Source organism: Cnephaeus nilssonii, assembly GCF_951640355.1.
Source record: "Cnephaeus nilssonii genome assembly, chromosome: 18".
Taxonomy (NCBI): Eukaryota; Metazoa; Chordata; class Mammalia; order Chiroptera; family Vespertilionidae; genus Cnephaeus; species Cnephaeus nilssonii.
This window is the reverse complement of record NC_137089.1, coordinates 40,395,866-40,422,739: the sequence shown is the minus strand read 5'-3', so window position 1 is coordinate 40,422,739 and position 26,874 is coordinate 40,395,866. Positions and strand designations below refer to the sequence as shown.

General features: G+C 39.2%; 1 protein-coding gene across 1 annotated transcript in view; it reads right to left on the bottom strand.

Moving 5' to 3' along the window:
• The window catches only part of KCNB2 (potassium voltage-gated channel subfamily B member 2), a gene marked incomplete at both ends in the record, with an annotated part of 315,420 nt that extends 292,162 nt beyond the window's left edge, over positions 1-23,258 (bottom strand). The window contains one exon of the mRNA XM_079796675.1: positions 22,680-23,258. Coding sequence (XP_079652801.1) covers positions 22,680-23,258 — 579 coding nt within the window. The remainder of the gene's footprint in view (positions 1-22,679) is intronic.
• Positions 23,259-26,874: the final 3,616 nt, after the last annotated feature.

Here is a 26,874-nt window from a genome sequence, read left to right as displayed (position 1 = left end):
TACATATACACTTTCTAAGGGAATCAAACTCATTGGTTTATTTGCCATGATCTGTTCCATAGAGTCTGAGGAAGTAGGAATCTATGCTCAGACATCCAGGGACCACCTAATCTTGTTGCCACCTGTGAGTAATAAACTGAGGGTGCTGGCCTTGGTGGACCACTCAGTTTAGCTACACCTCCTTTCTGGTGTTGAGTGCCTTCTCCTTGTGGGTATGATTTCTTCATCTTCTCCCACTGCCCCCTAAGTAGGGCAGTGTACATAGTGAGTCAGTCCACAGAATCTGGAATGGCACTATTGGTTCAGACCAGAGTTTGACCACTTACCAACTATATGACTTGGAGCATGTTACTTAATTTGTCTGTGCCTCTATTCCCTCATCTATAAAATGGAGTGAAAATACCAATGTCTTAGGCTAGTTGTGAAGACTCAGTGAATTAATCCATTCAAGTGCTTAGAATAGCACCCAGGGCAGTGTAAGTGTTCATTCAGCCTTAGCTGTGATCCTTGAGCCCATGGTCCAAGTTAATACCTGAAGAATCTGAGAATCTCAGAAACCTTAGACTGGAAGAAAATTTAGCAATGTAAAATCACAAACTGTAAAGTGTCCCATTATGAACATTTACAAAGAAAGATACATCTTTCATGTTTGAAAGATGTGACCATGCTTCACAGTACTGTTCTAACCCAAGAACCAGCGCATGTGCCATGCAAACAGTCCCATGAAGCACAACCGTGACCTTTTCCTTCTTTTTCTTGAATCTGGATGGATTTTAAAATACATTCTCTTTTGGGTTTTAAATGAATCATTTTAATAAAGTTACCTTTTGCTCTAGCTCATATATGCATATTTACTAAAAACAATATTTAGTCCAATTTTTTCCTACTGTAATAAAGGTGTTGTAACAATTTTAACAAGTATAAAATTACTTAAAAATAAAGTTTCCTCCTCCTTTGGAGTTTACATTTTCAATATTTATACCAAATGCTCTGTAAGTGTAAGAGACATACCAAATCCATTCATTCTTTCACTGAGCCACCTTTTACAGAGAACGTACCTACCATGTTCTTGTCACTGTAGTAGGAACTTGACATAATACACTAAACGATATAAACCCTGGCTGGCTGGCATGGCATGGCTCAGTGGTTGAGCATCGACCTATGAACCAGGAGGTCACAGTTCAATCCCTGGTCAGGTCACATACCTGGGTTGCAGGTTCGATCCCAGTGTGAGGGGTGCAGGAGGCAGACAGTCAATGATTCTCTCTCATCATTGATGTTTCTATCCCTCTCCCTCTTCCTTCCTCTCTGAAATCCATAAAAATATTTTAAAAAGATATAAACCCTGTCTTCAAGGAGCTCCCAGTCTCTGAAAGCAGATCGGCCCCCACCCACGGGCTGTCACTCTGTGGAAAACAATGTGAACCTAGAAAACATGAGTTGAAGCTGTGCTGTTTTCAAAGTTACAAAGTCAAGACTGATTATTTCTTCACTGGTCAGTCTGTACATAATGAGTAAACTCTAGAAATAAAGAACTATTTCTTTCTTCATAGCAATGCACTATAATCCTTAGTCAAGTAGAATCATCCTGTATCTTTGCTTTCCATAGGTAATATTTTAATAAAGAGTTCGGAGTGAGAGTCCCCATAACTTTTGGGAAGATAATACTTGTTACCTATTCTGTGGACTTTAAGGGAGGTAATCCCTGATGGCTAGAAAATTAAACAAATGACCCCTGGAAGAGAGACTAATCCTGAGTCAAGGAGACTTTTAATAAATGTGACATGATTGGACTGTTGACTGCAGTCTGCTTTCTTTATTCAAGGATTACTTATACTGTTCTGAAGGTATGGGTGACTCAAAGCAGGATTTGAAGTTTGGAAATACTCCTAGTTTTGTTTCTTAACCTCTCTGAGCTTTAGTTTTTCATCCTCAAAAGTCAGAATAAGAGTATCCAACCCATAGGATTTATTGTGTGGCTGAAATAAGAGAACGTGCTAAGTATTATGGTAGACAATTAATGCTAATCTCTTTCCCAGATATCTCACATTTTCTCATTAACCAAGTCATCATGCCCCTCGATTTGCTTAGTTTTGAAGATGTTTTTAAGTGAGTGAAGAAATCACAAATCACTCAACACATTTTGTTTCAAAAACACTATCATTTGATAAAATTGTAATATCTTTTTGGAGAACTAGCTAAATTACCCTAGAGATTATGTACAAAAAGAGAACTCCTAATTTAAATACCACCTGGAACTCCCTCTAGAACCTCAACAATAAGAAAGCAGCTACAAATGGAATCGTGCCATTCCTCAGAGACAGCCTTTCAAAGCAGAACAGAACCACAGCAATGAGTTCTGTATTGGTCACTAGTCCCACGTTCGTTCGTTCTTTCTTTCTTTCTTTCTTTCTTTCTTTCTTTCTTTCTTTCTTTCTTTCTTTCTTTCTTTCTTTCTTTTTAACTTAAATGCATTGAGGAGACATTGGTTAATAGGATTATACAGGTTTCAAGTGTATAATTCTATGATACATCATCTGTATGTTACATTGTGTGCCCACCACCCAAAGTCAAATCTCCTTCCATCACTATATATTTGATGCCCTTTACCCTTTATTATTCCCCCACCTTCCTTCCCTCTGGTAACCACCAGGCTGTTGTCTGTGTCTGAGTTTTTGTTGGTTTGTTTTTCTTGTTTGTTCATTAGTTGCTTTCAGTTTTATATCCCACATATGGGTGAAATCATATGGTTCTTGATTTTTTCTGTCTGTCTGATTTCATTCAGCATGATATTCTCAAGATCCATCCATGTTGGTGCAAATGGCAGTATTTTATATTTTCTTGTGGCTGAATAGTAACCCATTGTATGTATGTACCAGATCGTTATCCAGTCATCTATCAAAGGACAGTTCAGTTATTTCCATGGCTTGGCAACTGTGAATAATGCTGCAGAGAACATAGGGGTACTACTTCTAAGCAGTTAATTTTGTAAAAGTTTGTCTGTTCTGCAGGGAGGAGAGAGGGGACAAAATATAGGGGTTCATGTGCTAAGCCCAGGGCATCTGGCGGTGTGGACAGCTCTTCTGCTCCACACAGAGAAACATCGGGATGTCACTTTTCAGGAATGCTGGTGGGTTAATAAGAGTCTACTTCGAATGAGAGAGAACATATGAAATAGCAATCAATTTTGGATGAGATCTCACTAGATAGAAATGTCATACCCTTTAAAATGTTTCAAACTACTGCCTTTTCAAACTGTTTCCTTTCTTTTTTGAAAATACAGATTTCATAAATGACATATTAAACAAATAGCTTATTTGGCTGAAATAAGGTATTTTCCAAACCTGCTCAGAAAAAAAACAGTAAATCTCTGTTATGAGAAATTATATTCTATCCTAATCGTTTATATATAAAAATCTTAGTTTTTCTTTCTTTTCCCCCACCATTGATATTTAAAGAAAACATTGGTCATGTGCCCAATGCTTTGCTACGTTATCACCCTGATTTGACTATGAGAGAGAGAGGGGAGCATGAAGCAGAGCTCCTACCCTCACAGAGTTCAAGATCTAACCAGGGACGTGAATACATATTGACAGAAATGTCAATTAAGAAAACACGGATAACTAAATACAAGATGACTCCTTAAGACTTTATCGATTTAAATATTATGCAGCATTCCATGGGGATCACTTGCAATTTTTAGCTCTGCTACTTGGGAGTTAATTACAAGGCTTGATTGTACCCCACTTGGCCAGGGACAGAAACCAACAGTAACAGTGACCATGAATCCCCTTACGGAGGGCTACTTCCTGCCAGGTATTCTGCAAAGCCACGTGCACGGATGAAGCCACTCAAGTCTCAGCAACATCCCATGAGCTGGGACTGTGATAGCCCATGCTCCAGATGAGGAGCAAAAGGCATGAGGTGCTTGCTCCCATAAAGGCCCTACATGTCCTTGAGTCCAAGAGCTATGATTTCTGGGCTGCAGAGGCACCTCGTCACCACCTCACCTGTCTAATAACCCAGAGAGATGAGCTGAGAGAAGGGCAATGATCTCGTACCTTCAACAACTGGGAGCTGGAGCTCCCGGTGGGAGTTTTGGTCAATAGCCAGTGATCACAAACCAGACACCCAAGTGGGTTCCATAATTTGAAACACTAAGTGTAAAGGACCGTGTCTTCTTCAGACAATAGAAACGGCGACATTTCTCTTGCTGAGTCAAGATTACACAGATCCTTGCTGTGGCTTTCCTGAGAGAGAGCCCACGTTCGTGTTCCCCTATAGGGGGTAGGGGTGGCTTGTCATACTGGCAGTAAGTGGCCCTTCCTATGGTTGTTTGTTTGAATATACTTTTATTGATTTCAGAGAGGAAGGAAGAGGAAGAGAGAGATAGAAACATCAATGATAAGAGAGAATCATCGATTGGCTGCTTCCTCCACTTCTCCTACTGGGGATGGAGTCCGAGACTAGGACACGTGCCTAACCAGGAATCAAGCCATGACCTCCTGGTTCATAGGTCAATGCTCAACCACTGAACATGCCAGTCAAGCTGGTCTAAATTTAAAAAATATATATTTTCTCTGTAAATATTTGTTCAATAAATGAATGGTCATCTGAAGAGCTGACCATATACCTCCTCCTGTTCCAAAGGACTCTACTTAGTGAGGGACCATATGTCTTGCCTGAAAAGTCCAGATTTTATGTAATTTTGTTCTTTGTATTTGTTCTCCTGTTTGCTTTAGCATTAAGAATGCTCAAAGCCTGTTTCCTTCCTCCACCAATAATAGGCCCTTGTGTACTATTTTATATGCTAATATCCCCAATTTCCTCTTTATTTTTCTACCCATATTTCTTTTTCATTTTTATGTATCAATTTATCTATCCACCAATCTCTCCATCTACCATCTATCTAATCTCTCTTTCTATCTAGCTATTCTATCTATTTAGTCTATCTTTCCATCTAGTCTGTCTCTCTATCTATCTATAAATCCATTCAATCATTTATTATCATAAATGTCATGTTATATATCTCTGTAAGATGCATTAAATAATTTAGGGGACATGAGACTTGGTAATACATTTTCTTAATCAGTAAGATGATTTAAAATGCTAATCTCAATTTTAAAAACCAGATATTTCGATTTTGAGAATTTTTATTATTTATTTCTCTAAAATGAATACATCAGGAAACAAATGCTTTGCCAAATACCTATCTCACTCTTAAGTTCATAAAATGTGATTCAACATGAAAAACTAGTAATTAAAACCTGTTTTCTATAAGTGATAGTGTCCTTCTAGCCACTCCCTGGTTACAGCGTTTCCAACAAACTTGAAAGTTTTTGAAGTCCAGCGTGGGATATGTTATAGCTGAAACTATGTTTACTTTAAATCCAATCCTTCCTAAGCCAAGTCATTATTTGCAATCAAATATATTACTGTGAATGCATCAGAATGGCAGGGATTTAGAAGGCCAATGATCTGAGTTTAATTTCTTACCCCACTAAAAGATAGTTAGATAAAAAATATGAGCCAATGAGACCAACCGGAAGCAAGGCAAAGGCACTATTTGTGAACAAGAATAGAGCTATTTATAGCTGCTCAACTTCCAGGCAGTTATATTAATATCGGTGATTAACACAAAGGCAACCATCAGAAGACCAATAAATACAAATGCTAAATTGTAATCAAGCTTCAGAATGGTTAGTTCATTCTTTTTTAATGTCATTGCTTCCATTAACAGAATCCATTTCCCAAAATTAGGCATTCTTAAGATTTAAATTTTAATGTGTATACAGTTTCATTTATCTAAAGTATCACTGTCATGAAAATGTGAATGAATTAACTTAATTAGTTGCTTTTAAGGGGTTTTAGTTCTAAAAATAAGATGAAAATAGTTTGTTACCCATAATAGATGGGTAAAATAGTCTAAAATAATTACTCAAAGTGCAACAGAAGAATACTAAATATTTTTTGGGGAAAATTCCTCTTGATGATAATTTAAAACAAATTATTTTGAGTGATAATGGTGTGCTGTGTACCAAGGATTCAGCTAACTAGCTCATTCAATCCTCGAAATTACTGTATTAAGTACAGATTAGTATCCTCCCCAGTATGCCCCAAGAATCTAAGGCTCAACAAAGTCACCAAGTTGGCGAAGTGGCAAAGCCAGCCCTCCACTCCAAGTATGTCCTACCCCTGAGCCTATGATCTTCACCACTGTGTTGCCCCACCGCCCTAGCAGCTTCCCACCAGCCACTGACAGGTACAGACTCAAAGGTCACCCACCTATGACCTTCTGTAGGAGTACAGACTCTCAGGTAGGCACTCAAGCCTGGGCAGTAGTACATGGCCCTCCCATTCCCTCTACTGAGAGTTCCCCTAATGCCCATGCATGCATTGAGCACCCAAATCTCTTTCTTTTGGCCTTTGTTTAAATTTTCTCCCTCTTCTCAAAATATTTTGCTATTTCTCCTATTCCCTCTGGTTTACAAAGCTTTCCCTACCTGTTAAAAATTCACATAATTAGATCCCTCCTCTGAAATTCTAAATGCCACACCAAATGGCAGGTTACTCAAATTTGTGGATGTATTAAGAATATTTTCTGATCATTTTAAATCTATCAACTTCTCCTATAAAATCTTATGATCTCTTCACAGATTACTCTTCTTCTGGTGGGTATACAAATAATTAACAGCTGAACTGAAAACATACTTGAACTTGACAGTTTCCTTTTGCAGAATTAAAATAATTAAGTTATTATACAATGCTACCAAAAACTCTTAAAAACTGATATAATAAGGTCAAAGGACTTAATGAAAAACTATTTTACTCTTAAATTATCTCATTAAAATTCTTAGGCGATATGTATAAGGTTTAAAGGTTTCTTACATACCAAGTAGTTCTTCAAACAAGAATTTTATGAATTATTAAATTGAAACATGTCAACTGGGGAATTTTAAGAGGGGTTGACTAAAGCTCTTTCTGAAAACCAAACTAGAAAATTCCATCAGTAAGGTCTGAAATATCAGAATGATATTTGAAAACACCTGATGACCAAGTGGCATGCTAATAGCAAGCAATTTTGAGACAAAATTGCCTCATTTAATGGAAATAGCTCATTTCCATTAAAAAAAAAAGCTCAAATTAGAAATTTCCAGAAAAGAGTTTTTGGATTACAATAGAAGTCAGTTCCCCTAAGTTGATACCATTATGATTCTTTTAGCTTTTGTAGTGAAAAGAAAGATTCCTGGGCTCCCTTTTTCATATTGTGCTATTAAGATTTTTTTTTCAGACTATCTTGTTATTTCTACATAAAAACACCATGTCTGTCTTAATTCAAATCTTGGATTTTGTGACTTTTCCTGAGTAATGAGATAACTCCACTTGGCCCAAGGTCCTGCAAAGGGTGGATGGTTGCATGTGAAGAAATGACCTATTCATCCTCTAGAGAGGACAGGAGGACTGTTCGTCCACTGGCGCCAGACCAAGCCCTCCTCCCTCACGGACACACATGCTACATTTTATCTATGAGCTACCACTGGACCCAACAATGCCTCTTCTCGGTAACTAATTGAAAAATTTGAAAACACTTACTCATGAAGACATATGTATCCCTATGTTTATTGCAGCATTATTCACAATAGCCAAGACATGGAAACAGCCTAAGTATCTTTCAACCAATGATGGGATAAAGAAGATGTGGTACATGTAAACAATGGAATACTACTCAGCCAAAAAAACCCCCACAAAAAACTGCCATTTGTGACAACATGGATTAATGTGAGAGTATAGCTCTGAGTGAAATAAGACAGAATAGGACACGAACCATATGATTTCATTCATATGTGGGCGTTAAAACAGAAAGTAACAAATGAACAAACAAAACAAACTCACAGACAGATAATAGAAGGGTGGTTACCAGCAGGGAGGAGGAGGATGAAGAGGGTAGAAGGGATATAACATATGGTGACAAAATGAGACTAGACTTTGGGTGGTGAGCATTCAATAGAATATGCAGATGATGTGTTATAAAATTGTACACCTGATACTTATATAATATTACTAACCAATGTTATCCCAATAAATTTAATTAAAAAACAAAAAGAGTTCCCAGAACCTGTAGTTCAGGTAAAATGAGCAATCTTAGCAGAGGAGAGCGTCTGAAAGCTCGCCTTTCAGCTCCCCTGAGGCCTCTCTTTGCATAAACTCTGTGGCACACAGAGCAGCCTACACGCGAGAACTTACACAATGGAAAAATGGAAAACCCACATGTACGGTTCTCAGCCTATTTCAAAAACATAAAGCCATTTAAACAGGTCAGATACCCAGCTTCCTTAAACTTCCTAAAACAAACCTAGCATTACGCAGGTCTAATCACTGGGATGAGACAGTCAACTTCTAACTATGTTGTTTAATTTTCACAGGGAAACGGAAATATTGTGAAACATTTGGTCTTGCTTTCATGTCTGCCCTTTGGTGTCATTCCGTGGCAGGTGCTAAGCATTTGGTACGTGCCGGGAACTGTGCTGGTGTCAGGAATTGAATGAAGAGATGTGGTCTGCACCCTCAAGTGCGACAGCCTAGCTGGGAAGATGAGAACAACACAGAGAGAATCTCTCTAGGTTACAAGAGTGAATAAAGAGTTAGGGAAAAACAGAGGGGAGTCAGGTGCACATCACAGGAACAGGGACATATGGACAGAAAAGGAGCAACGGGCATTCCAGGTCAGGAAAGCAGTGGTGGCCACAGAGCCATGAATGTGCCAGCTGTGTCCAGGTGTGGCTGCAGCAGTTTACAAGGCACCCTGGTTCAACTCAGAGAAAGAAATGTCCCCTCTGGATAGATGTAACCATGTGGGAAGACTGTCTGTTGAGTGCAATAAACAACTAAACCAGAGCCCCGTCTTCAGGATACTCTAGAACCGTGGTTGGCAAACTGCGGCTCGCGAGCCACATGAGGCTCTTTGGCCCCTTGAGTGTGGCTCTTCCACAAAATACCACGGCCTGGGCGAGTCTATTTTGAAGAAGTGGCATTAGAAGAAGTTTAAGTTTAAAAAATTTGGCTCTCAAAAGAAATTTCAATCATTGTACTGTTGATATTTGGCTTTGTTGACTAATGAGTTTGCCGACCACTGCTCTAGAACAACGGAGCATTATGTACAGTAAGTTCTCACTGAACACTGTCCCCAGCTTCTTAGAACTGCGATGAAACAACATATAAAGGAAGCTTTTTTACTATAGGCTCATTTATATAAACAAGAGTTAAGTTTCTACAGCATCTCATCAACATTATAACGAAACAACCTTGAACAAAATGGCATTATTCAGGGACCTGCCTTATGAGGAGTGATAAGACACAGGGTGGGCAGCGAAGGTTGTGAAGAGTCTTTCACGTGACGCTGAGGAGTCTGAACCAGATGGCAGGCAATGGGAAACCACTGAACTTCATCATTCAGAACGACCCCTTCAGAGGCACATTTGTGGAAGGTAATTCTCTTGGCTACATGGGGACGAGATTAGAACTGGAGGAAAATGAAGTGAGAAAGGCCAGTTAGTGACATCACCACTATCCAGTTATGGGATAACCAAAGCCTAGATCAAGGCAGTGGATCCAGTGATCCCCACGGAGTAGAAAGGAAGGGGATAAGTAAAGCAAAAGAGGTTGCAATGGGGACAAAGTATAGATTTAGTGGGAAATGGAAGCGTGGTGGCTGTCATCAGAGTTCAAGATTCTGAAGGTGCTTTCATCCATTTGCTGAGTTCAAGATGGGGACCACTGAGGCTGGAATTTATGATGGGTTGCTGTCTGCATGACAGCAAGGGGGCACTGTAGTAAGATGATTACAGACATGAACCAAAGTCTTCAGTGGATATTGGATAGTGACAGGAATATTGGACAATGAGGATAAAGGAATGATAAGCACACTGGACAGGAAGAATTGTGGGAAATCCAAGCTTTGGAGAGACTGGGTACAAATCCCAGTATGCCACACTGAGAGGGACAATAGACACAAATTTGATATTTCTGGTGTCACCTCTCTGACCTGTAAAATGGGATTAATGATGTCTTTCTCAAAGGGCGATAGAAAGTAGCAGGAGGCCAACTATGGCCCCTGGGCCAGACCCAGTGGCTGTCAGTCATACTGGAATCCAGCTATACCCATTGGTTTATGTGTTGTCTATGGCTGTGTTCACCCTACAACAGCAGAGCTGAGTAGTTGTGACAGTGACGTTATGGTCCATAGAGCTGAAAATATTTACTAAAACATTTACAAAATATTTACTAAAATATTTACAGAAAACATTTGCCGACCTATCTTGTAAAGGGTCAATATGAAAATCCCAAATTCAACGGATGTCACACGGCAGACGTTCAATATTAATTCTTTCCCTCCTGCTCTTTGAAGAAGGTCATACCACTTATAGAAAGGACAAGAAAATGTGCCCCTTACTTCATGACTCAGAACTGCAGGGAACAAGGTTCATTTTTTTCCAGGTTGTGAAGGATGCAGTCTTGCTTGAAAAGAATTGATCTCAGAATTAGAAGACAGAGTAAGAACACTAAGATGATACTAGGAAGTTACACCTGCACCTCACAGAAGACTTTGAAAAACAGAATCTAACTGAGCCTTGTGAAAAGCATCAGTTACTGGATTAGGTATCAATTAACCACAGTCTCCTCCCCCAGAGTCAAATTTCTGCTAGAAACAGAAGGCTCTGGGGGTAGTGACAACTATTATGAGAGATTGGAAAGCAAAACCAGTTTAACTGGCACAGCCAGAGCTCATGGATTCGGGGTGAATTTGGGATGGGTGAAGAACCAGATGTTTTCAAATGGAAAGGAAAAGTACTATTTGGATACTGGTTTGAGAGTCTTGAATAAAACAGTCTACCCATTCGTAGATTCTAATGCTTTGGGATAAAGAAAAAAATGACTGTTTATAAATTAAAGATAAAATAAAATCCAGATCTTTTAGGTTTATTTACCTTCTCTAATTTGCACTCTTCACTACATTCAATTTCACAAAATTTTATTAGATAGATATCATCTCATGAAAAGATTTATAACTAGGATAAACACAAATGTGAAATCCAGTTGGGGCCAAAAAAATTCAATGGGCAATCAATAGTTGCTCATGTACAGCATGGTGACGCGAGTTAGTAATACTGTAATGCATATTTAAAAGTTGCTAAGAGAACAGATCTTAAAAGTTCTCCAATGAAGAAAAAAATGTTTTGTAACTATGTATGATAATGGATTCTAACTACACTTATTGTAGTGATCATTTTGCAGTGTATACAAATATTAAATCATGATGTTGTACACTTGAAACGAATATAAGGTTGTATGTCAATTATACCTCAATAAAAATATAGTTGTTCAATGAAGTGTAACCAAAACACCCTCCCTCCCCCCCCCCCTCGCTGAGGATGGGACAGGAGCACTGCATGTGAAGCAGGCAGTAGGACAGGGTTTCTGCTGCATCCTCTGGAAGGGCTGATCCAGGTGAAGGAGCTGAGAGCAGGTGTGGAGAGAAGAACAGGAGAAAGTGAGCCTCCTCAGAAGAGAGCAGAGCAGAAAAGAGCTTGAAGAAGTGATAAAAGCATTTCTTCATTTGGGCTGAGCTACGATGAGAAAGGCATTTTCAAAGTACCCACTGGTGTCGATATAGTGCCTTAAGGAGCCATTTCTGTACTAAAACTCTCCCATGAGGCTGCCCCATCACAGCCAGGACAGAAGGTCCGATAAACAGCAAGAGCCCTGTCAGCTAACCTCCAGACTCAGTCTTAGGTATACGCATCCAAGGGCTGCAGGAGAGACCAGCTCATCAACGCCACGGCATATGCTCGATAACTTCACTAAGGTAAACACAGACACAAAGCAATTTCTTCTATTGTAATATAACATTTCTTTCCTTAAGCACATATATTGTTCAAATATAACTATCAGAATGGTTTGCTACCCTTTAAGCCACCTCAAGCATAATTTATATGCAAAACTTAAAAAAAAAGTATTGTGATTAGCACTTTGTAAACACTCCATGCAATTTAAAATATTTATAATAGCTCATGAGTTAGATATGAGTTTGAAAAATTAAGACCAGTGCTTACAACAGATTTCTACTTCAGATTTTAACATTATTCACAATGCAATTACTTTACTTATATAATGTAATTAATTTTCACACCTGCAGAATTCATTCAAGAAATATAATAAAATGTGCTAGTTTTTATTTACATAGCAAATACGTAACAGCGAATTCATGTTTTAATGGATTCTAGCCTACTATTTCATACCTTCTTTCATTCATTATAGTTCATTTCATCTGTGGCATAGCAAATTATCACCTTTTGAAAAACAACATTGCCTACCAATGTTTTTCTGCCTCTAAACGAAAAAATGCACTGAAATGGAACAAGCTGCTCACCTTAAGGATATTATGCTAGTCTCCCAAAATGGAAATTTCCATTGTATCAATGAAATAACCCTAAATTATCACAGCACAAATCTGTTGCTATACTTCACAGATAGTGGCACTGAGTTATTTTTAAATTCACCCAAATTCTGGTTGAAACTACATGCTCGGACACCAATGTTCAAGTTAGGTAGCTCCACACAAACTGTTGCCAGAGATGATGTAAGTCTAAGAATTAAACTAAAAATTTGAATGTTTTACTTAAAAAATCACGGTGGGGTGAGTAGGTGGGTGGAGAGAGATTAACCAAAGAACTTACATGCATATATGCACAACCCATGGACACAGACAATAGTGTGGTGGAGGCCTGGGGTGGGGGGAATGCGTGCAGCTTGTAGGGGGTCATTGAGGGAAAAGGGGGACATTTATAATACTTTCAACAATAAAGATAAATTGTAAAAATCTAATTTGAGGCACACATTTGGTTGAGGATATAATTTAGATGACACCAGTTAGACAACGGCACGTCAGTAGTCAAAGCTGCACTATATTAGCTATATTAGTGATCGGAAGGCTGGGAGCTCTTTGAGTCATGTGCAAACATCCTGACGTTGGTTTTGGTAAAGGACACCACAACTGAGCAACCCCATTTGGAGCTGGGCGGATTACTCGGCTGTCCTTGGCATTGCTGTGGCGTAGGCTAGAGAAGCTATTTAGAGTGGCATTCAACACCTGTGGTTGTGTCAGGAGTGACTCAACAAGACATAAGTAAACGCATGAAATCTAGGGTGGCAATGACCTCTAGCATCCTGAAACAAAACCCTGGAAGACGAATGAAAATACTTCTTCCTGCTATTTTTGTAGCAGTGGAGCATTTTCTAGGGACTTCATGCCTGATCAGGTTATCACAAGTTTACGTATATTCTGAATGAGCTGTCTTATTTGGATGACAAAATTGCATTGAGCCTGTTACCAAATACAGGTTGAAGTATATTGCTTTTTTGTGCAGGTCAGTTATTATAATATAGCATGCTCTAAATGGAGTAGTGTGTATGAGTAACATGCATCTCACATAGTGTGTATGAGTAATCTCTCTCTCTCTCTCTCTCTCTCTCTCTCTCTCTCTCTCTCTCTCTCTCTCTCTCTCTCTCCCTTACACATACGTACATACACACACAGAGAGAAGAACAGAGTTAGTTCAGATACCACTCAGTGAGGGCTGCTGCTACCTGGTTCGCATCCCCACCAGACATGGAAACTTGACTACAAATACTATTAGTTGGATTTATCTACTGCAGGCACCTGTCTTTCAAATAAAGCTTTATAAAGATATTAAAAGGGATGATTTAAGGCCAAAAAAATCCATTCATTTTATGCATTAGCAAAGGAGTTAATGTAAACACAGATATATATACAAAGCCCAAACTACACATAGATTGGTGCAAATCTGGTATAGTTCTGAGGTTAGCTTTTAGTGCCTCCTGGAAAAGTTTTAGAGGGCTGACAGCAAACATCTTCCTCTTCTACTTTTCCATTACCTGTCTCTGTGCCGGCCACTACACTTCTCTCTTCCAACTGGTCCAAGTCCAGCTTCTTTATTCTAGATCAGTTATCTCTGTGTATCAAGGCTGACCTAACAATTAATTGCAAAGAAGTCTTGGTCCCTCGAATCCTTCAAAGTTCTGATTGTAAACTATGAAGTCATCTTCAACTATATTCCAGGATATATGGGGAAAGAGGAAGTTGGGTGAAGGGCTGAATGTTGCTGAGAGGCACAGGAAGTACAGCTTGCCTCCCATGTCCACATGGGGAACATGCTGGCTGTCACAGCCTGGGGACTATCCTTCTCTGTCCCTCTGCAGAGAAGGATTAGGATGAATGACCACCAGGCTGTTGGTGGGCAAGAATGATTTCCAGGTTGACTGCTACCTTAGAAAGCATCTCTCATTCAGCCTGGCTGGTGTGGTTCAGTGATTGAGCGTCAACCCATGGCCCAGGAGGTCACGGTTCGATTCCTGGTCAGGGCACATGCCAGGGTTTCGGGCTCGATCCCCAGGAGGGGGTGTGCAGGAGCAGCAGATCGATGATTCTCTCTTATCATTGATATTTCTCTCTCCCTCTCCCTTCCCCTCTGAAATCAATAAAAAGTAAAGTAATATCATTAAAAGATTGTCTTACTTTTAGCATATCTAAATGGGATATTTTTAATGACGGATGTATCCTGAGAGCTTCACCAATCTCTACCATATCATATAATCTCCCCTATAAAGTACAGGAACTTTTACTGAAAGTTGGTATATGTGTCAATAAGGAGAAAAAACAAAAACAAAATGGTTTAGGCTAACACCAGTGGGTAGCCAGCTAGGATGACAAAATTGCATTGAGCCTGTTACCAAATATAGGTTGAAGTATATTGCTTTTTTGTGCAGGTCAGTTATTATAATATAGCATGCTCTAAATGGAGTAGTGTGTATGAGTAACATGCATCTCACACAGTGTGTATGAGTAATAAAGCTATTAAAGCCACTAACTCTTACAGACCAAACTTACATTAGCAGAATTCAGATTTATGTCTCAGCACATTACAGATTCTTGACTGTCAGGGAACTCCAGGGTTATTCTCAAATTCAGTGAAATCTCCACTGCTAAATCAATGCCAAAAAAAAAAAAAATCTGTTGTAATCCAAGGTGACTTTGTGTATTATTTATTAGCGGCTGGAGTTTTTTTTTTTTTTTTCTTCAGTATAATCATGTTTTGATCAAAAACGAATTTTTATTCCAGCAATTCTTTTAGAATCAACCTTTTAAATTATTTAGAAAATGTCCTTCTTCATCAGAATGGTCACTTCACAAGGATATACAAACTGAATCTCCATGTTAAAAATGCCTCTTATCTGGGGTCAGTTAATAGTTTTCACTAAGGCCAGAGAGGTAAATTTTTCTAATACAAACACATCTTTTGTTTATGAATTTTAACTCAATTTTAAATTGTATGATTGTTGTTTTTAATTAAAAGCATTCAAAACATTTTTTTTTAGAAAATGAAGCATTCCCTCGTATTGCTATGACAATTTAAAATATATTTCTTCTAGTTCTTGTTTTTGCTTTGAATTCTTTTACTGTCATTTTATTTGATTATTAATGTAAATATTTTTAGTGAGTTGCCTCTTTTGGAACAAAGTGGAAGTGTAGAGGAATAAAAAATAAATAGAATGACCCAATGCATATAATATTTAACATTCAATAAATATTCAATATTTTATGTCATATTTAATATTCTACAAAAGTGGCTAATTTGACATTCCATAACAAACAATTTTGTATTGATAGGTTCTCTGGAAAGAGATTATATCATTTAATTCTATATGACAAGTTTTTTCTGCAAAATATAAAAGCACTAGTAAAAAGAAAAAAATCAGTGACGTTCAAAATTGCATCTTCTCAAGTTCAGTTCCAATACAACTAACTGCTATATTACCTGAACCACATCCCAATGCTGGTAGCGATGAGGGTGTCCTGATGTTCTCAGACATGTTGGTGGAAAGTTAAGTGGTAACAATGTACATAAATGTGGATAAGGCAACGATGAGCCATCTCCCTGAATAATCAAAGCAGTTGCATGACTGTACTTTCATGCAATTATTACGTGAAAATTTCAGGACGAAATTCCTCCACTCAACAAGATAAATGTTTAACAGTCAATAATATTTGGAAGCTACTGAGATCAAGGCACCCACACACACCATGGGCATTTTCTTACAAACTGTTAGCATTTGGAAAGTATTTGTTTTCTTAAAAAAAAAAATGGAGGGGGGAGTTAATGAAAAGAACACTTAATCTAAAACATTATTCAAATCCTTGTAGAGTCTTCCAAAGTGGAGAGTGTTAAATATTGTGACCGTTTCTTCATAATACTGATGCTTACCTAAAATACATCATTCACTTTATCAAGTGTCTCACTCGAAATAAAGAAAACAAATCTGTTAATAACCCAAGCAGTGTACATGGATTTTCAAGAACAGAGTATGTCAATACTGCCAGTGTACTCTGTTTTATGATAACATTAGAGAACGTACTTTTTTTTAATTACTTTGAAAATGATAACAACTTATTGAGATGTAAAAATCCAACATGAAGGGAATGTGAATGTCTTCTTTTAATATTAATGGACACCAATGGTTTTTCAACACAGATGGAAAAATGGCTTGAAATTTAAGACTGGCCCTCTTCAGATGTAACCAAGAATCAAAGAGGAAATGAAAAGTGCATGGTTCTTGGGCAGTTTCTTTTTTCTTTTCTTTTTTCAAAAAAATTCACATGCAAGGTGATCATATAGTTTATTGTTCAAAGTGGGACACTTTCCAAGAGTGAAAGGAGATACTGTGAATAATTAGTCTACGACAAAAGGCACTGGCCAGTAAAGCCAGACCGATGGCACCCCACCTAAGAGGCCGTGCAAGGTGAGCTTTCATTAGTTTCTTCCTCTTCCCTTACCTTCCCTCTCTGATCAAAGGAGGCCAAGTAGACAGATTGGTGCATTTTCAGGCATCTTTTTGGGGGAAATCAGAGAAGCACGGATCTAGAAATAGGATCACAGGAGCTAAAGAATAGAATATTTGAGATATTTTAATCAAATCTCAATGTTTTCTATTTTATCTGTTTTATTTCTTTTATATCTAATTTATTCCAGGCTTTTAACCAATTTATCTGCATAGATTAAATGTTTTAGAAAGGAGAAAAGAACGTATCTCCAAGCTGAATCTTCACAGACTGGCCCTTTAAGCTATGCCCTGTGAGCACCTGTGGAATATTTTACCATGCTTCATGTTATGGGAAGAGCACAAACAACCTAAACGGTACAGCTGGGATGCAGACAGGAAAGAGCAGGGAGGGAAAAGTGAACAGCATGATGGGCACACTAACAAGGCCACCGCAAGCCTAGACAGAACCTGAGTCCACTCAGCCCGAGGTGCCTCTATGGGGGGAGATTCCGGTGAGCACATCAGCTCATTTTCTGGAGCCCATTCATGGTTCTAATGACTACTGTTATTGTTTATCAGTAAGAAAGTCATCAGAAAGCTAACCTGGGCAGTGTTGTTTGCTTGACTGTGTGGTGTATGTATGTATGTACAACATGTGACAAATTCTGTTCTTGGACTGAAAGGAAATCACTTACGGCTCTGTTCCAATACCTTTCTTTTTTCATTCAAAGCATTAGAAGAACTGACCCACACACTATAAATAGAATGAGAATGTTATGTATTCTTTCCCCGTTGGTGAGTATACAGGAGTTCTTGTTTTATTTGGATTCATTTTCATTTTACTATTTCTGTGACTTGAAAGGCAGACACTCTAATTTGGTTAGAAGAGGATGTATGGTCCTCAGGGACTTAGCACCAGCGGGGCACCCAAGCAGGCACCTCCCCTGGGAGACTCACACTGCTGAGCTCTGGCTCTCCAGGAAGCGGGACTTCCAGGGGCAGAGTCCTACCTTTGCCACCACTGGCTTCCCTCTTGATCTGAAGATGACTAAGGTCTCCCACCCTTCCCATGCTTGCTTCAGGTGCTGCACTGGGCCACGTCAATGGTTATGGCCATGAGGGTGTGTGTGGAGGTAATGAGCCAGAGGCGGAAACACGGTCATCTCCCCCCCACCAGACCCCCCACCCCCCACGGCCCCACTCTAGGCAGTTTCCATAGAATGCTACTGCCAAGGAAGTAAATTGATTCGTGTCGGGAGGGCTGAAGAGATTTGTAGCCCTCCAAACTCCACCCTACCTGGCAAATATTATTCCTTAGTGTTTAGTCTTTCCCTTTAGGGAGAATTTAAATTTAATTTAAATTTTCTTCTCAGGGGGCCATTAATGAAAAAAGATTGAGAGATAATTCATTTTCCCTCTCCTGCGCTAGGGAGGGGACAGGGAAGGATGGAGGGACAAAGAATGGGGGAAAATGTAAGAAGATGAGGGAAGAGTCCTCAGGTAATAGTGGTAGCTGTGAATAAAGAGGGAAGTTGGGGAGAGGGAATCAGATAATAAAGTGCCCCCACTCAGCCCTGGATCCTGGCCACCAGGGATGCCGATGGCTCTCACTGTACTGGTTCGGATTGGGCAGATTTTGCTTCATGTGGTGCTTATCCCATAAGAGTTGCTTACAGTCCAGCTTCGTGGCCTGACACTTGCGATGGGCCTCTTGGCTGGCATTGTCCCGAACACCATGTCCACCTACGTGTCTGGGTTCTTCACTGGATTGGCTTGAAGAACTGGTTGGTTGACTTCCTTTGTTCTTGACCTTCTTCAGAGATGCAGAGTGAGGGTGCCGCATGACACTGAGGAGTCTAGCCCCTTTCAGCTAGCAGGCGGGCTGTGCTCTTCCTGGTGGCTCTCTCCTCGCAGAGGCTGATAATGCCGCATTTCATGGCACCCAATGTCTGACACGCTTTCCAACACCTGGAGGCCTGATGTTGCTGTGGCAATATTTACAGACAGTGTCTGTAGTTGCTTTGGGAAGAGGCCAACAAAAAGGGAAAAATGTGTCCGATCCAGAGGCTGACTAAATTGCCCCAGGTTGGAAGGACATACAGGGTCAAGTCAAATTCCAGCTCACTGCCCAGGAAACTGGCTGCCAGATGGGTAAGCCCATCTCCTGCCCTTGCATGTTCCCAGGAAAGGTATCCCAGAGCCAACAATGGCACGTCATGGCAACCGTGCGATCTGTGCCAGCCCAGTGTAAACTCTGTGCATTGCCTCTCCATGAGGGTTGTACCTACAGTACACACACACATGCAGTCCCAAGGATTGAAGATCCAAGTCTATCTATCACACAGAGGTAAACTTATGTCGCACTGCCAGACCATACCAAACCATAGAAAATTATACACTAACAGTTTCTATTAGCCCTGTCATTATTTTGTAAAAAATATAATAACATTCCACGGTACTTTGTGTATGTGTAAAAATGTTATTTTGTTTAATGCAGTCATTTCTAATACCCTGAACTTTAAACTCTGTTTTAGCTTTTTTTTTTTTAGTTACTAATATGCCAGAAAGTTCAATCCATAGAAGTGACATCAAGAAGCATGTTCTGTAAGAGCCAAATTGTTATTGTCAAAGATCACAGCTAAAGCCAGAGGATGACAGATCAATGGGCCCTGCAGTAACTTTGGGTATCACAGTGGATGCACAGAGCGTGGCTGAAGAATTATTGCTTAATTGATTACAGAGTATTCATTCCATGTTAGTGAATAGCTATTTTATCCTATTGTGGAATATTTGATAGAAAACAGGACGTTTTTCCTTCTATGCTAGGGAATTTGCAAGTAATTTCATAACTTTTATTCTTTTTTTCTTCTTTTTTTTATATATATTTTATTGATATTTTACAGAGAGGAAAGGAGAGGGACAGAGAGCTAGAAACATCGATGAGAGAGAAACATCGACCAGCTGCCTCCTGCACACCCCCTACCGGGGATGTGCCCGCAACCAAGGTACATGCCCTTGCCCGGAATCGAACCTGGGACCTTTCAGTCCGCAGACCGACGCTCTATCCACTGAGCCAAACCGGTTTCGGCATAACTTTTATTCTTTATTACAGGGATATTATAGATAAATTATAAAATATAGACAAACCAAAAGAAAAATAAACAAATCTTTTCAAGGATATGAAATCCTTGTTTAAATTAAGAGGATATATTTTTAAATTCTGGAGAGAAGGGAGTGTCTTTCTGCCTGTATCTTAATATCTGCAGTGCACAGAGAACATTCTATATATATTCAACCAAATTACCAAACTGAATGAACAATAATTGAAAAGGCAAAGTAAACAATATTCTCCTCCAATCTTACCTCCTAAGCAAGTTAGGAAAATACAGAGATTACAAGTATCCCAACACAAGAGCTTCACAAGCATAAGATCCTAATGTGGCCATATTATTAACAGTAAGGGCTAGAGTATCATCCCACTGCAGCTTTAACAAAATGATTATTTCAATTGTTCCTAAGTTGTAAAAATACTATTCGTACAAACCTTGCATTAGCACCCCCACCACCAAGGATTATTCTGTAGAAATACCAAGTTATGGACTTGAGAAGAATACAGGAAAAGGTAGTGGTTCAGAGAAGGCACCACACAGAGCTGTTTTCAAAAGGTTCCAAGCCTCAGACAAATGAACAATGCCTTCACTAAGCGCCATATAATCAAATGTAAAGAATTTCCACACTATTTCACCATTCAAACTGAGAGGAAAATGCAGACACTCAAACAAACACACACAGACCCTTTAAGAAAATTTAGTGAAGACTCTACTTAGGTTAGCAAAGATTTGCTTAGTGCGATTAACAATTTGGAAACAAATTTATTATTTATAACTGCATAAAAATTTCCAACCCAGTGGCCTTAGCTGCTGTGTGTAGTTTGAGAGTAGATGTCTTCTCTGTGCATACATAATTTGAAGGAAGTTTAAGCAATCTGTCTGATAACAGGGGCATATGATAATATATTGTAATAACCCATTCTCAACATTACTGTCTTAGATATTAAGAGAAGGCTGCTGCTTCTAAAATTTGGAGATTTAATGAAATGCCCCATCTGGGAAAGAAAGTTATTGACCCTATTCCATCCTTACTAGAAATTCTTCAGAAAAAAAAAAAGTGTATATTTAAAAAATTTTTCTATAGCAGTACTTAATTTTAGATATGTGTTAATAATGCTGTTATAAGCAAATAAACTGCATTAAACTTTCAAGTTTTCTTTGATTTAGCTGCACATTTTCACATATTTGGCTAACTCCCTCTGGAACAGTTGGTGGAATGATGATTTATCCCTCAACTGCATAAAGACTTGAAAGAATTAATTTAACACCCCAAATACTCCCTTAAATCCAGAGTTTATCTCATTCATCTTCAAAATTCACTCCATATTTTTAGGAGTAACTCAAATACATAACTAAACATTTTAAATTGGAAAGAGCAGTAACCTTCAAACCAAACCCCACAGATATAGTACATCTATTTCTTTCTACCAGGGAAACAAATGATTCATAACAAACTTTCCATTTGCCGCAAAATGCACATTTCCTCATTAGGCATGACAGAAATACAGTTTATTTCATTTAGTAAAGTAAAATGCCTTTAGAAGTCAACAAGATGCAAAACCAGACGTGTCAAATGAGAAATTTTATGGTCATCTAGTTCCATTATTTATATGTCGCAGGTTATCATGTGAACTCCTAATTTCCAGTCAAAAGGTGCATACAGAATATTATAGTTTTTATTATTTACTGCTTATAAGAAAGGATAATGGAAGAAACTGTAAGTAATTTAAATAACTCATATGAGGACATACTCTTTTCTTTATTCCATATTCTATTTTCATACAAAATATCAATACTATATTTCTGCAGCTGAAGATGAGTCGTTTGACTTTTTACTCATAATTTATAATGCAATGTAAACTAAATATATGGGATAAAAATCAGTGTAAATAAAATTAGATAAACAGAAGCACGCAGTTGAATTAAATACTGACATTACTGGCAAAAACCAACAACACATTTACTCTGAGATTTGGATGTATGCAGGCACAGTGGAAACATATGGATTTCCCTTCATTTTTGGCAAACACTTTATGAACTCTGAGATACCTCAATTGTGGAAAGAATTGGACCCCAACTGTCAGAAACATCATTGTCAGAGTAGACTCACAAGGAGAGGTCAACGGGTGCATCTGGACATTGACTCATCTCATGCCTTACACAGCTTAATAAGACAGACCTTAGACCTTGGCTCATGTGAGGGGCCGCCAGCCCTCTGAGCCACACGTCCTCTCCTTCCCTGCACTTCTAGAGAACCAGGCCAGGAGGCACCTCCTCCATGTTCAAAGACAACACCTCGCCTTTCCTCAGGATGGAGCCCAGGCCCCAGCTTCTGCAAGACTCCCTGCCTGATGGATCTGAGCTAGTGATTTCTCCTCGACCTCCAAGTCATCAACACACAGCGCAGGGAAACCAGACTCCTCCATTCCCTGTTGCCCAGACTGTTCCGACATAGTAACATCTATGAAAGAGTAGCACCGTTGGATGACATTACACAGGCAGAATAATGCTACGTGACTAAATAAGATTTCGGCAAGAATTCCTCACCGTCTCTGTAGCCGTGTTTTGTTCTGCCTTACCAAGACATCGCCAAGGAAGAAAAGCACCCCCTCTGGAATGCAGGGGGCTCCTTTCCTGACCGCACACCGCAAAGCAACGCCACGCTTTTCTTACCTTTGCAGCCACCGAGGAGTTGGGTTTCTCCAGCAAGTCCCACAGCTTCTTCCTTTTCTCGGGGCAGCAGGTGTTATCGAATTCTTCTCCCTCCCGCTCTCGCATGGTTTCGGCCTCACGCCTCAGTTCTTCATTCATTTGCTCTTTCTTTTGGTGATACCTGGCTTGGCAACAGGACTCCAGGTAGATCTCATCAATGCCCCAGTAATCTAGCTCCTGGCCGAAGGAGAGAGCACACATTTCTTCCATCATATGGAGTTTCCCTGTCCGGTAGAAATTTAAAATGGAAGTGAAGGCGCCTGGATGCCGATCAAAGAAGTACTCATTTTCGTTCAGGTTGTAGTCATCGCACACCTCCAGGAGGCTCTCGTGTGTGTTGCAGTCTCGCAGCTTCCCCAGGCGTGTCCTGGGCAGTCGGTCCAACGTTCTCCACAGAACCTCGTGGTTCAGGCCCCCCACGTTGATTTTGACTCTCCGTGAACACGTTTTGCTCCGGACGATGTCCACAGGTTCTGGTGGAAGAGAGAGTGTTGACCTTGAAGTCTTCCTGTTTAATCCCGGGGGAGCCTTTTCTGCCATTTTGAACTGAACACAGCTGTGGAGTCAGAGTCTTCAACACAATGAGCAGTGGAAGGTCAGCTAAAGTGACATCCCTCTGAGGCAGGCATTTCCATGGCCACACTGAAAAAAAACCAACAACGATCTGGTTACTTGTACTTTTCCTAAAGCATGTTCTCTTCTATGGGATCACTCTGTTATTATGCACAACAAGGAGGTATATTATTAGTATTATGTATGTATGGAGATCTGAATCTTTGCTTTAAGATACAAGTCAGGAGAAGACAACAATGTACTACGCAGAAGAGGCTGTATATTCAAATTAGTACACCTATAGGTTGGCAGCTCCCAGATTTGCCACCAAAAACCTCTTTCTCAAGCTCTAGACTAAAATATCCATGTGCTGATCACCTCTTCCTCGATAAACCTTAAACTAAACCAACCACACCTCCAACTGGCCACACCAGTTCCTGTTCCTGCTCCACACAGATTTAGGGCCCTCCACACCCCCATGCCCAGCCACCCAAAATAAAACTCTGAAAAATCCTGATCAACCCATCCATCTACATCCAAATAAGTACTTGGTCTAACTTAACCAACTGTACCTCCTAAACATGTGTAAGCCCTCTGCCACCACGGCCCTGTTCCCATTACCCTTTGAACTATCATGCTGGTTCAAACCCTCAGCATCTCCTGCCGGCATTTTTACATCAGCCTCTTAACTGGATCCCAAACTCTGGTTTTGTCTACCTAAAGCCCATTGTCCACACAGTCACCAGAATGACCCATTAAGATACAAACTTGACCTTGCCGTGCTTTCTACCCTACAAAGGCTCACTGTTAATAGCAGTGCAAAGTCCAGTTAGCCCTTAGTCCAGTTAAATCTGGCCTATCTCTCCACCCTCACCTCTCATCTGTCCCTCATCACTATATTCCAGCCATCCCAGTGTGTATTCTGTCTCTAGCTCCTGGTCTTTCTTCATGCTGTGTACTGGAAGGGCCTCCACTTTCCCCACTTCCTTTTGACTAACTGCTGCTTGCTCTTCCAGACTCAGCTCAGACATCACCTCCTCCAGCAATCCTCCATGATATCCCTCCTCTAGGAATTCTCTGTGAATATCTCTTCTATTTCATCACACCACTGCAATAACACCTTTCCCACAGGATGCTGGGTGCTCTTGAAGACAAAGACTATCTTCTTTGTTATTGTATCCTTATCACTGAGCACAGTACCTATAAATTGTGAGGGTTTTATAAATGATAAATAATGAATCAATTCTTTGTTTTCAAGAATATGTCTGACAAAAGATCTAGTAGGGCTAATGTATATGGCCAGAAAACACATAAATGGAATTATTAGGATCTGTTGCCTAAAAAGCAAAGTATCTATGTTTAGGTTTGTGTGGATATAGGATATCAGTGTATATGTGTATATGTCTGTGTGAATATTCTTTTTCTCCACATCCCTTTTCTCCTTGTACCAATCTTTAAGGTATTGCTGCTCTAACATTCCTTCTTGCTGACCTAGTATTCCTTATTCTGATATACAGAAGCAAGCCATCTTCTTATGTGATCTCCCCCTATAATGGTTTTGCTGAGATTCACAGAACTTCAAGCAATTCATCCAAAACACCACTTTTAATAAAAACACCACATTTCACACAGTAAATGGCTTATACCAGCCATGTTAACTGTGTGCTGCAAGAATTTTTAAAACATGTAATACCTGACTATTTAGTCAGGAACACTGACCTCTTTTTCCTTAGATTGTTAAAATTTTTTAAAAATGACAGCCAATACAACAATAGCCATCCAGTGTGAATGAATCAAAATAAATCAAAATTACACTTTTTTTTCTGTCATAGCAGCAAAAACTACAATATCTTTTTTGGTGTGCAGCAGGAGTTTAGTAATTAGTTTATGTGCCACGAGATGAAAAAGGTTGAAAATCGCTGGCTTATACCAAAGGGAACAGCTTTAGATTTAAGAGATCCTTATAATTAAAACTCTCTTTTAAGATACACACCAATTTCTGCATGTCTCTGGCTTATCCACTCCTATAAGTTAAAATTATTTCTCCATTTGGAAACCAAATATCCTCTCAAATGAAAATAAGTCAAATTTATGAGAAAAATATAGATGGACTATATAAGAAGTATTTCAAATATGGCCAATAAGCACACTTGTATTGGGAGTTTTTCAACTACGGAGTCACAGAAATATTTTAAGCATATACATTCACACTTCATCGCAGACAGAAAAGTCTATTATTACAAAATAAAGAAGAGTTACAATCATTGAGCAACTTAAATTCTCTGAGCTTCAATTTCTAAATCTAGAAAATGAGGATAATAGTATCTACTTCAGAGGCAATAGTCTGACAATTAAATGAGAGACTTTATGTGCTGTGTTCACCCCATGGAAGTATATCTGAGTAGAATAAGAAAATACTTTCTCTCCTAAGTTTTGGTTTCCAATTACTGAAAGAAAACTAAGATGAAAAGGTATACCAGTGTCTAGTAAATAAATGGTAGCATTAAATTTTTTCCCCTTATGCATATGGTCTGTCTTCTCAAGTGCATTATAAGTCTCTAAGGCCAAGAATTGTTGTTCCCACCTTTTCTCTATTGAGCACTGTGCCTACACATAACAGGCACCTTATAGCATGTATCTCTGATGCCACGGATCCCCGTGTCCAAAACTTGTAATTAGGTGACAATGTACTAAATGTACATAAAAACAAAATTGAGCAGCAATAGTAGGGTCAGGCAAAACTAATGAAAAACATTACAGATGAGGAAATTCCAGGGATGAATCTGAATATGTCTTCTCCATGAAACAACTTGATTGTAAGTGCAATAACATTTATGCAGGTTATATGAACTGTCTATATGAATAATAAACAGGAAGGCTAATCCACTTTTGGCTACAAATAAACATAAAATGAATGTACGCTGTCTGGAATATCACATCTCACACTGATGTGAAGAACATAAATGGTTTTTCAACTGATTATAATATCAGATGAGAGGTTTTCCAGAAAGAGCAAGAACAAATTCCAATGTGACATGAACATCTCATGTTTGTGGTCAAGGGCTTAGTGTGACTTGCTTTCTTGTAAAAGTCATCACTAAAAGCATAAATGCTATGTCACGGTCACTGGTAGGTCACCCTTTGTCTTAAATAATTTCACACTCATGACTTGGAGTGACTTTTCCTTTCTGTAGACTATGTGTCTCAAATGAGGAGAGGTCATAAGAGTTAAATTTCAAAATATCTTCTTTACTGATCAAGAACTTGCTATTATAAGAAATCCAGTGTTGATTACAAACCCCACAGTAAAAGACTGAAATGCAATGCCCTTTCTTCAAAGCAAGGGTAGAGAAACTCAGAGAGGGAGGATGTGGCCTGTCGATTTGATTTCCTAAAGATCTAAAGATGATGCGCTCCGATTGTTTCTGTGGCTAAAATTTTTTGATTCTCCCTTGGCAGAATGCTCTGCCTGTTACCTGATAAGAAGTGAGGGCTCAAAGGCACAAGTTCCTGAGCAGTTGAAGAGCTGTAAAGAGCGCACAGCACAAGCCCTGATCAGCAATCTAAACTCCCGGGGCCTTTCTGTCTCCCTGCCTGTCATTAT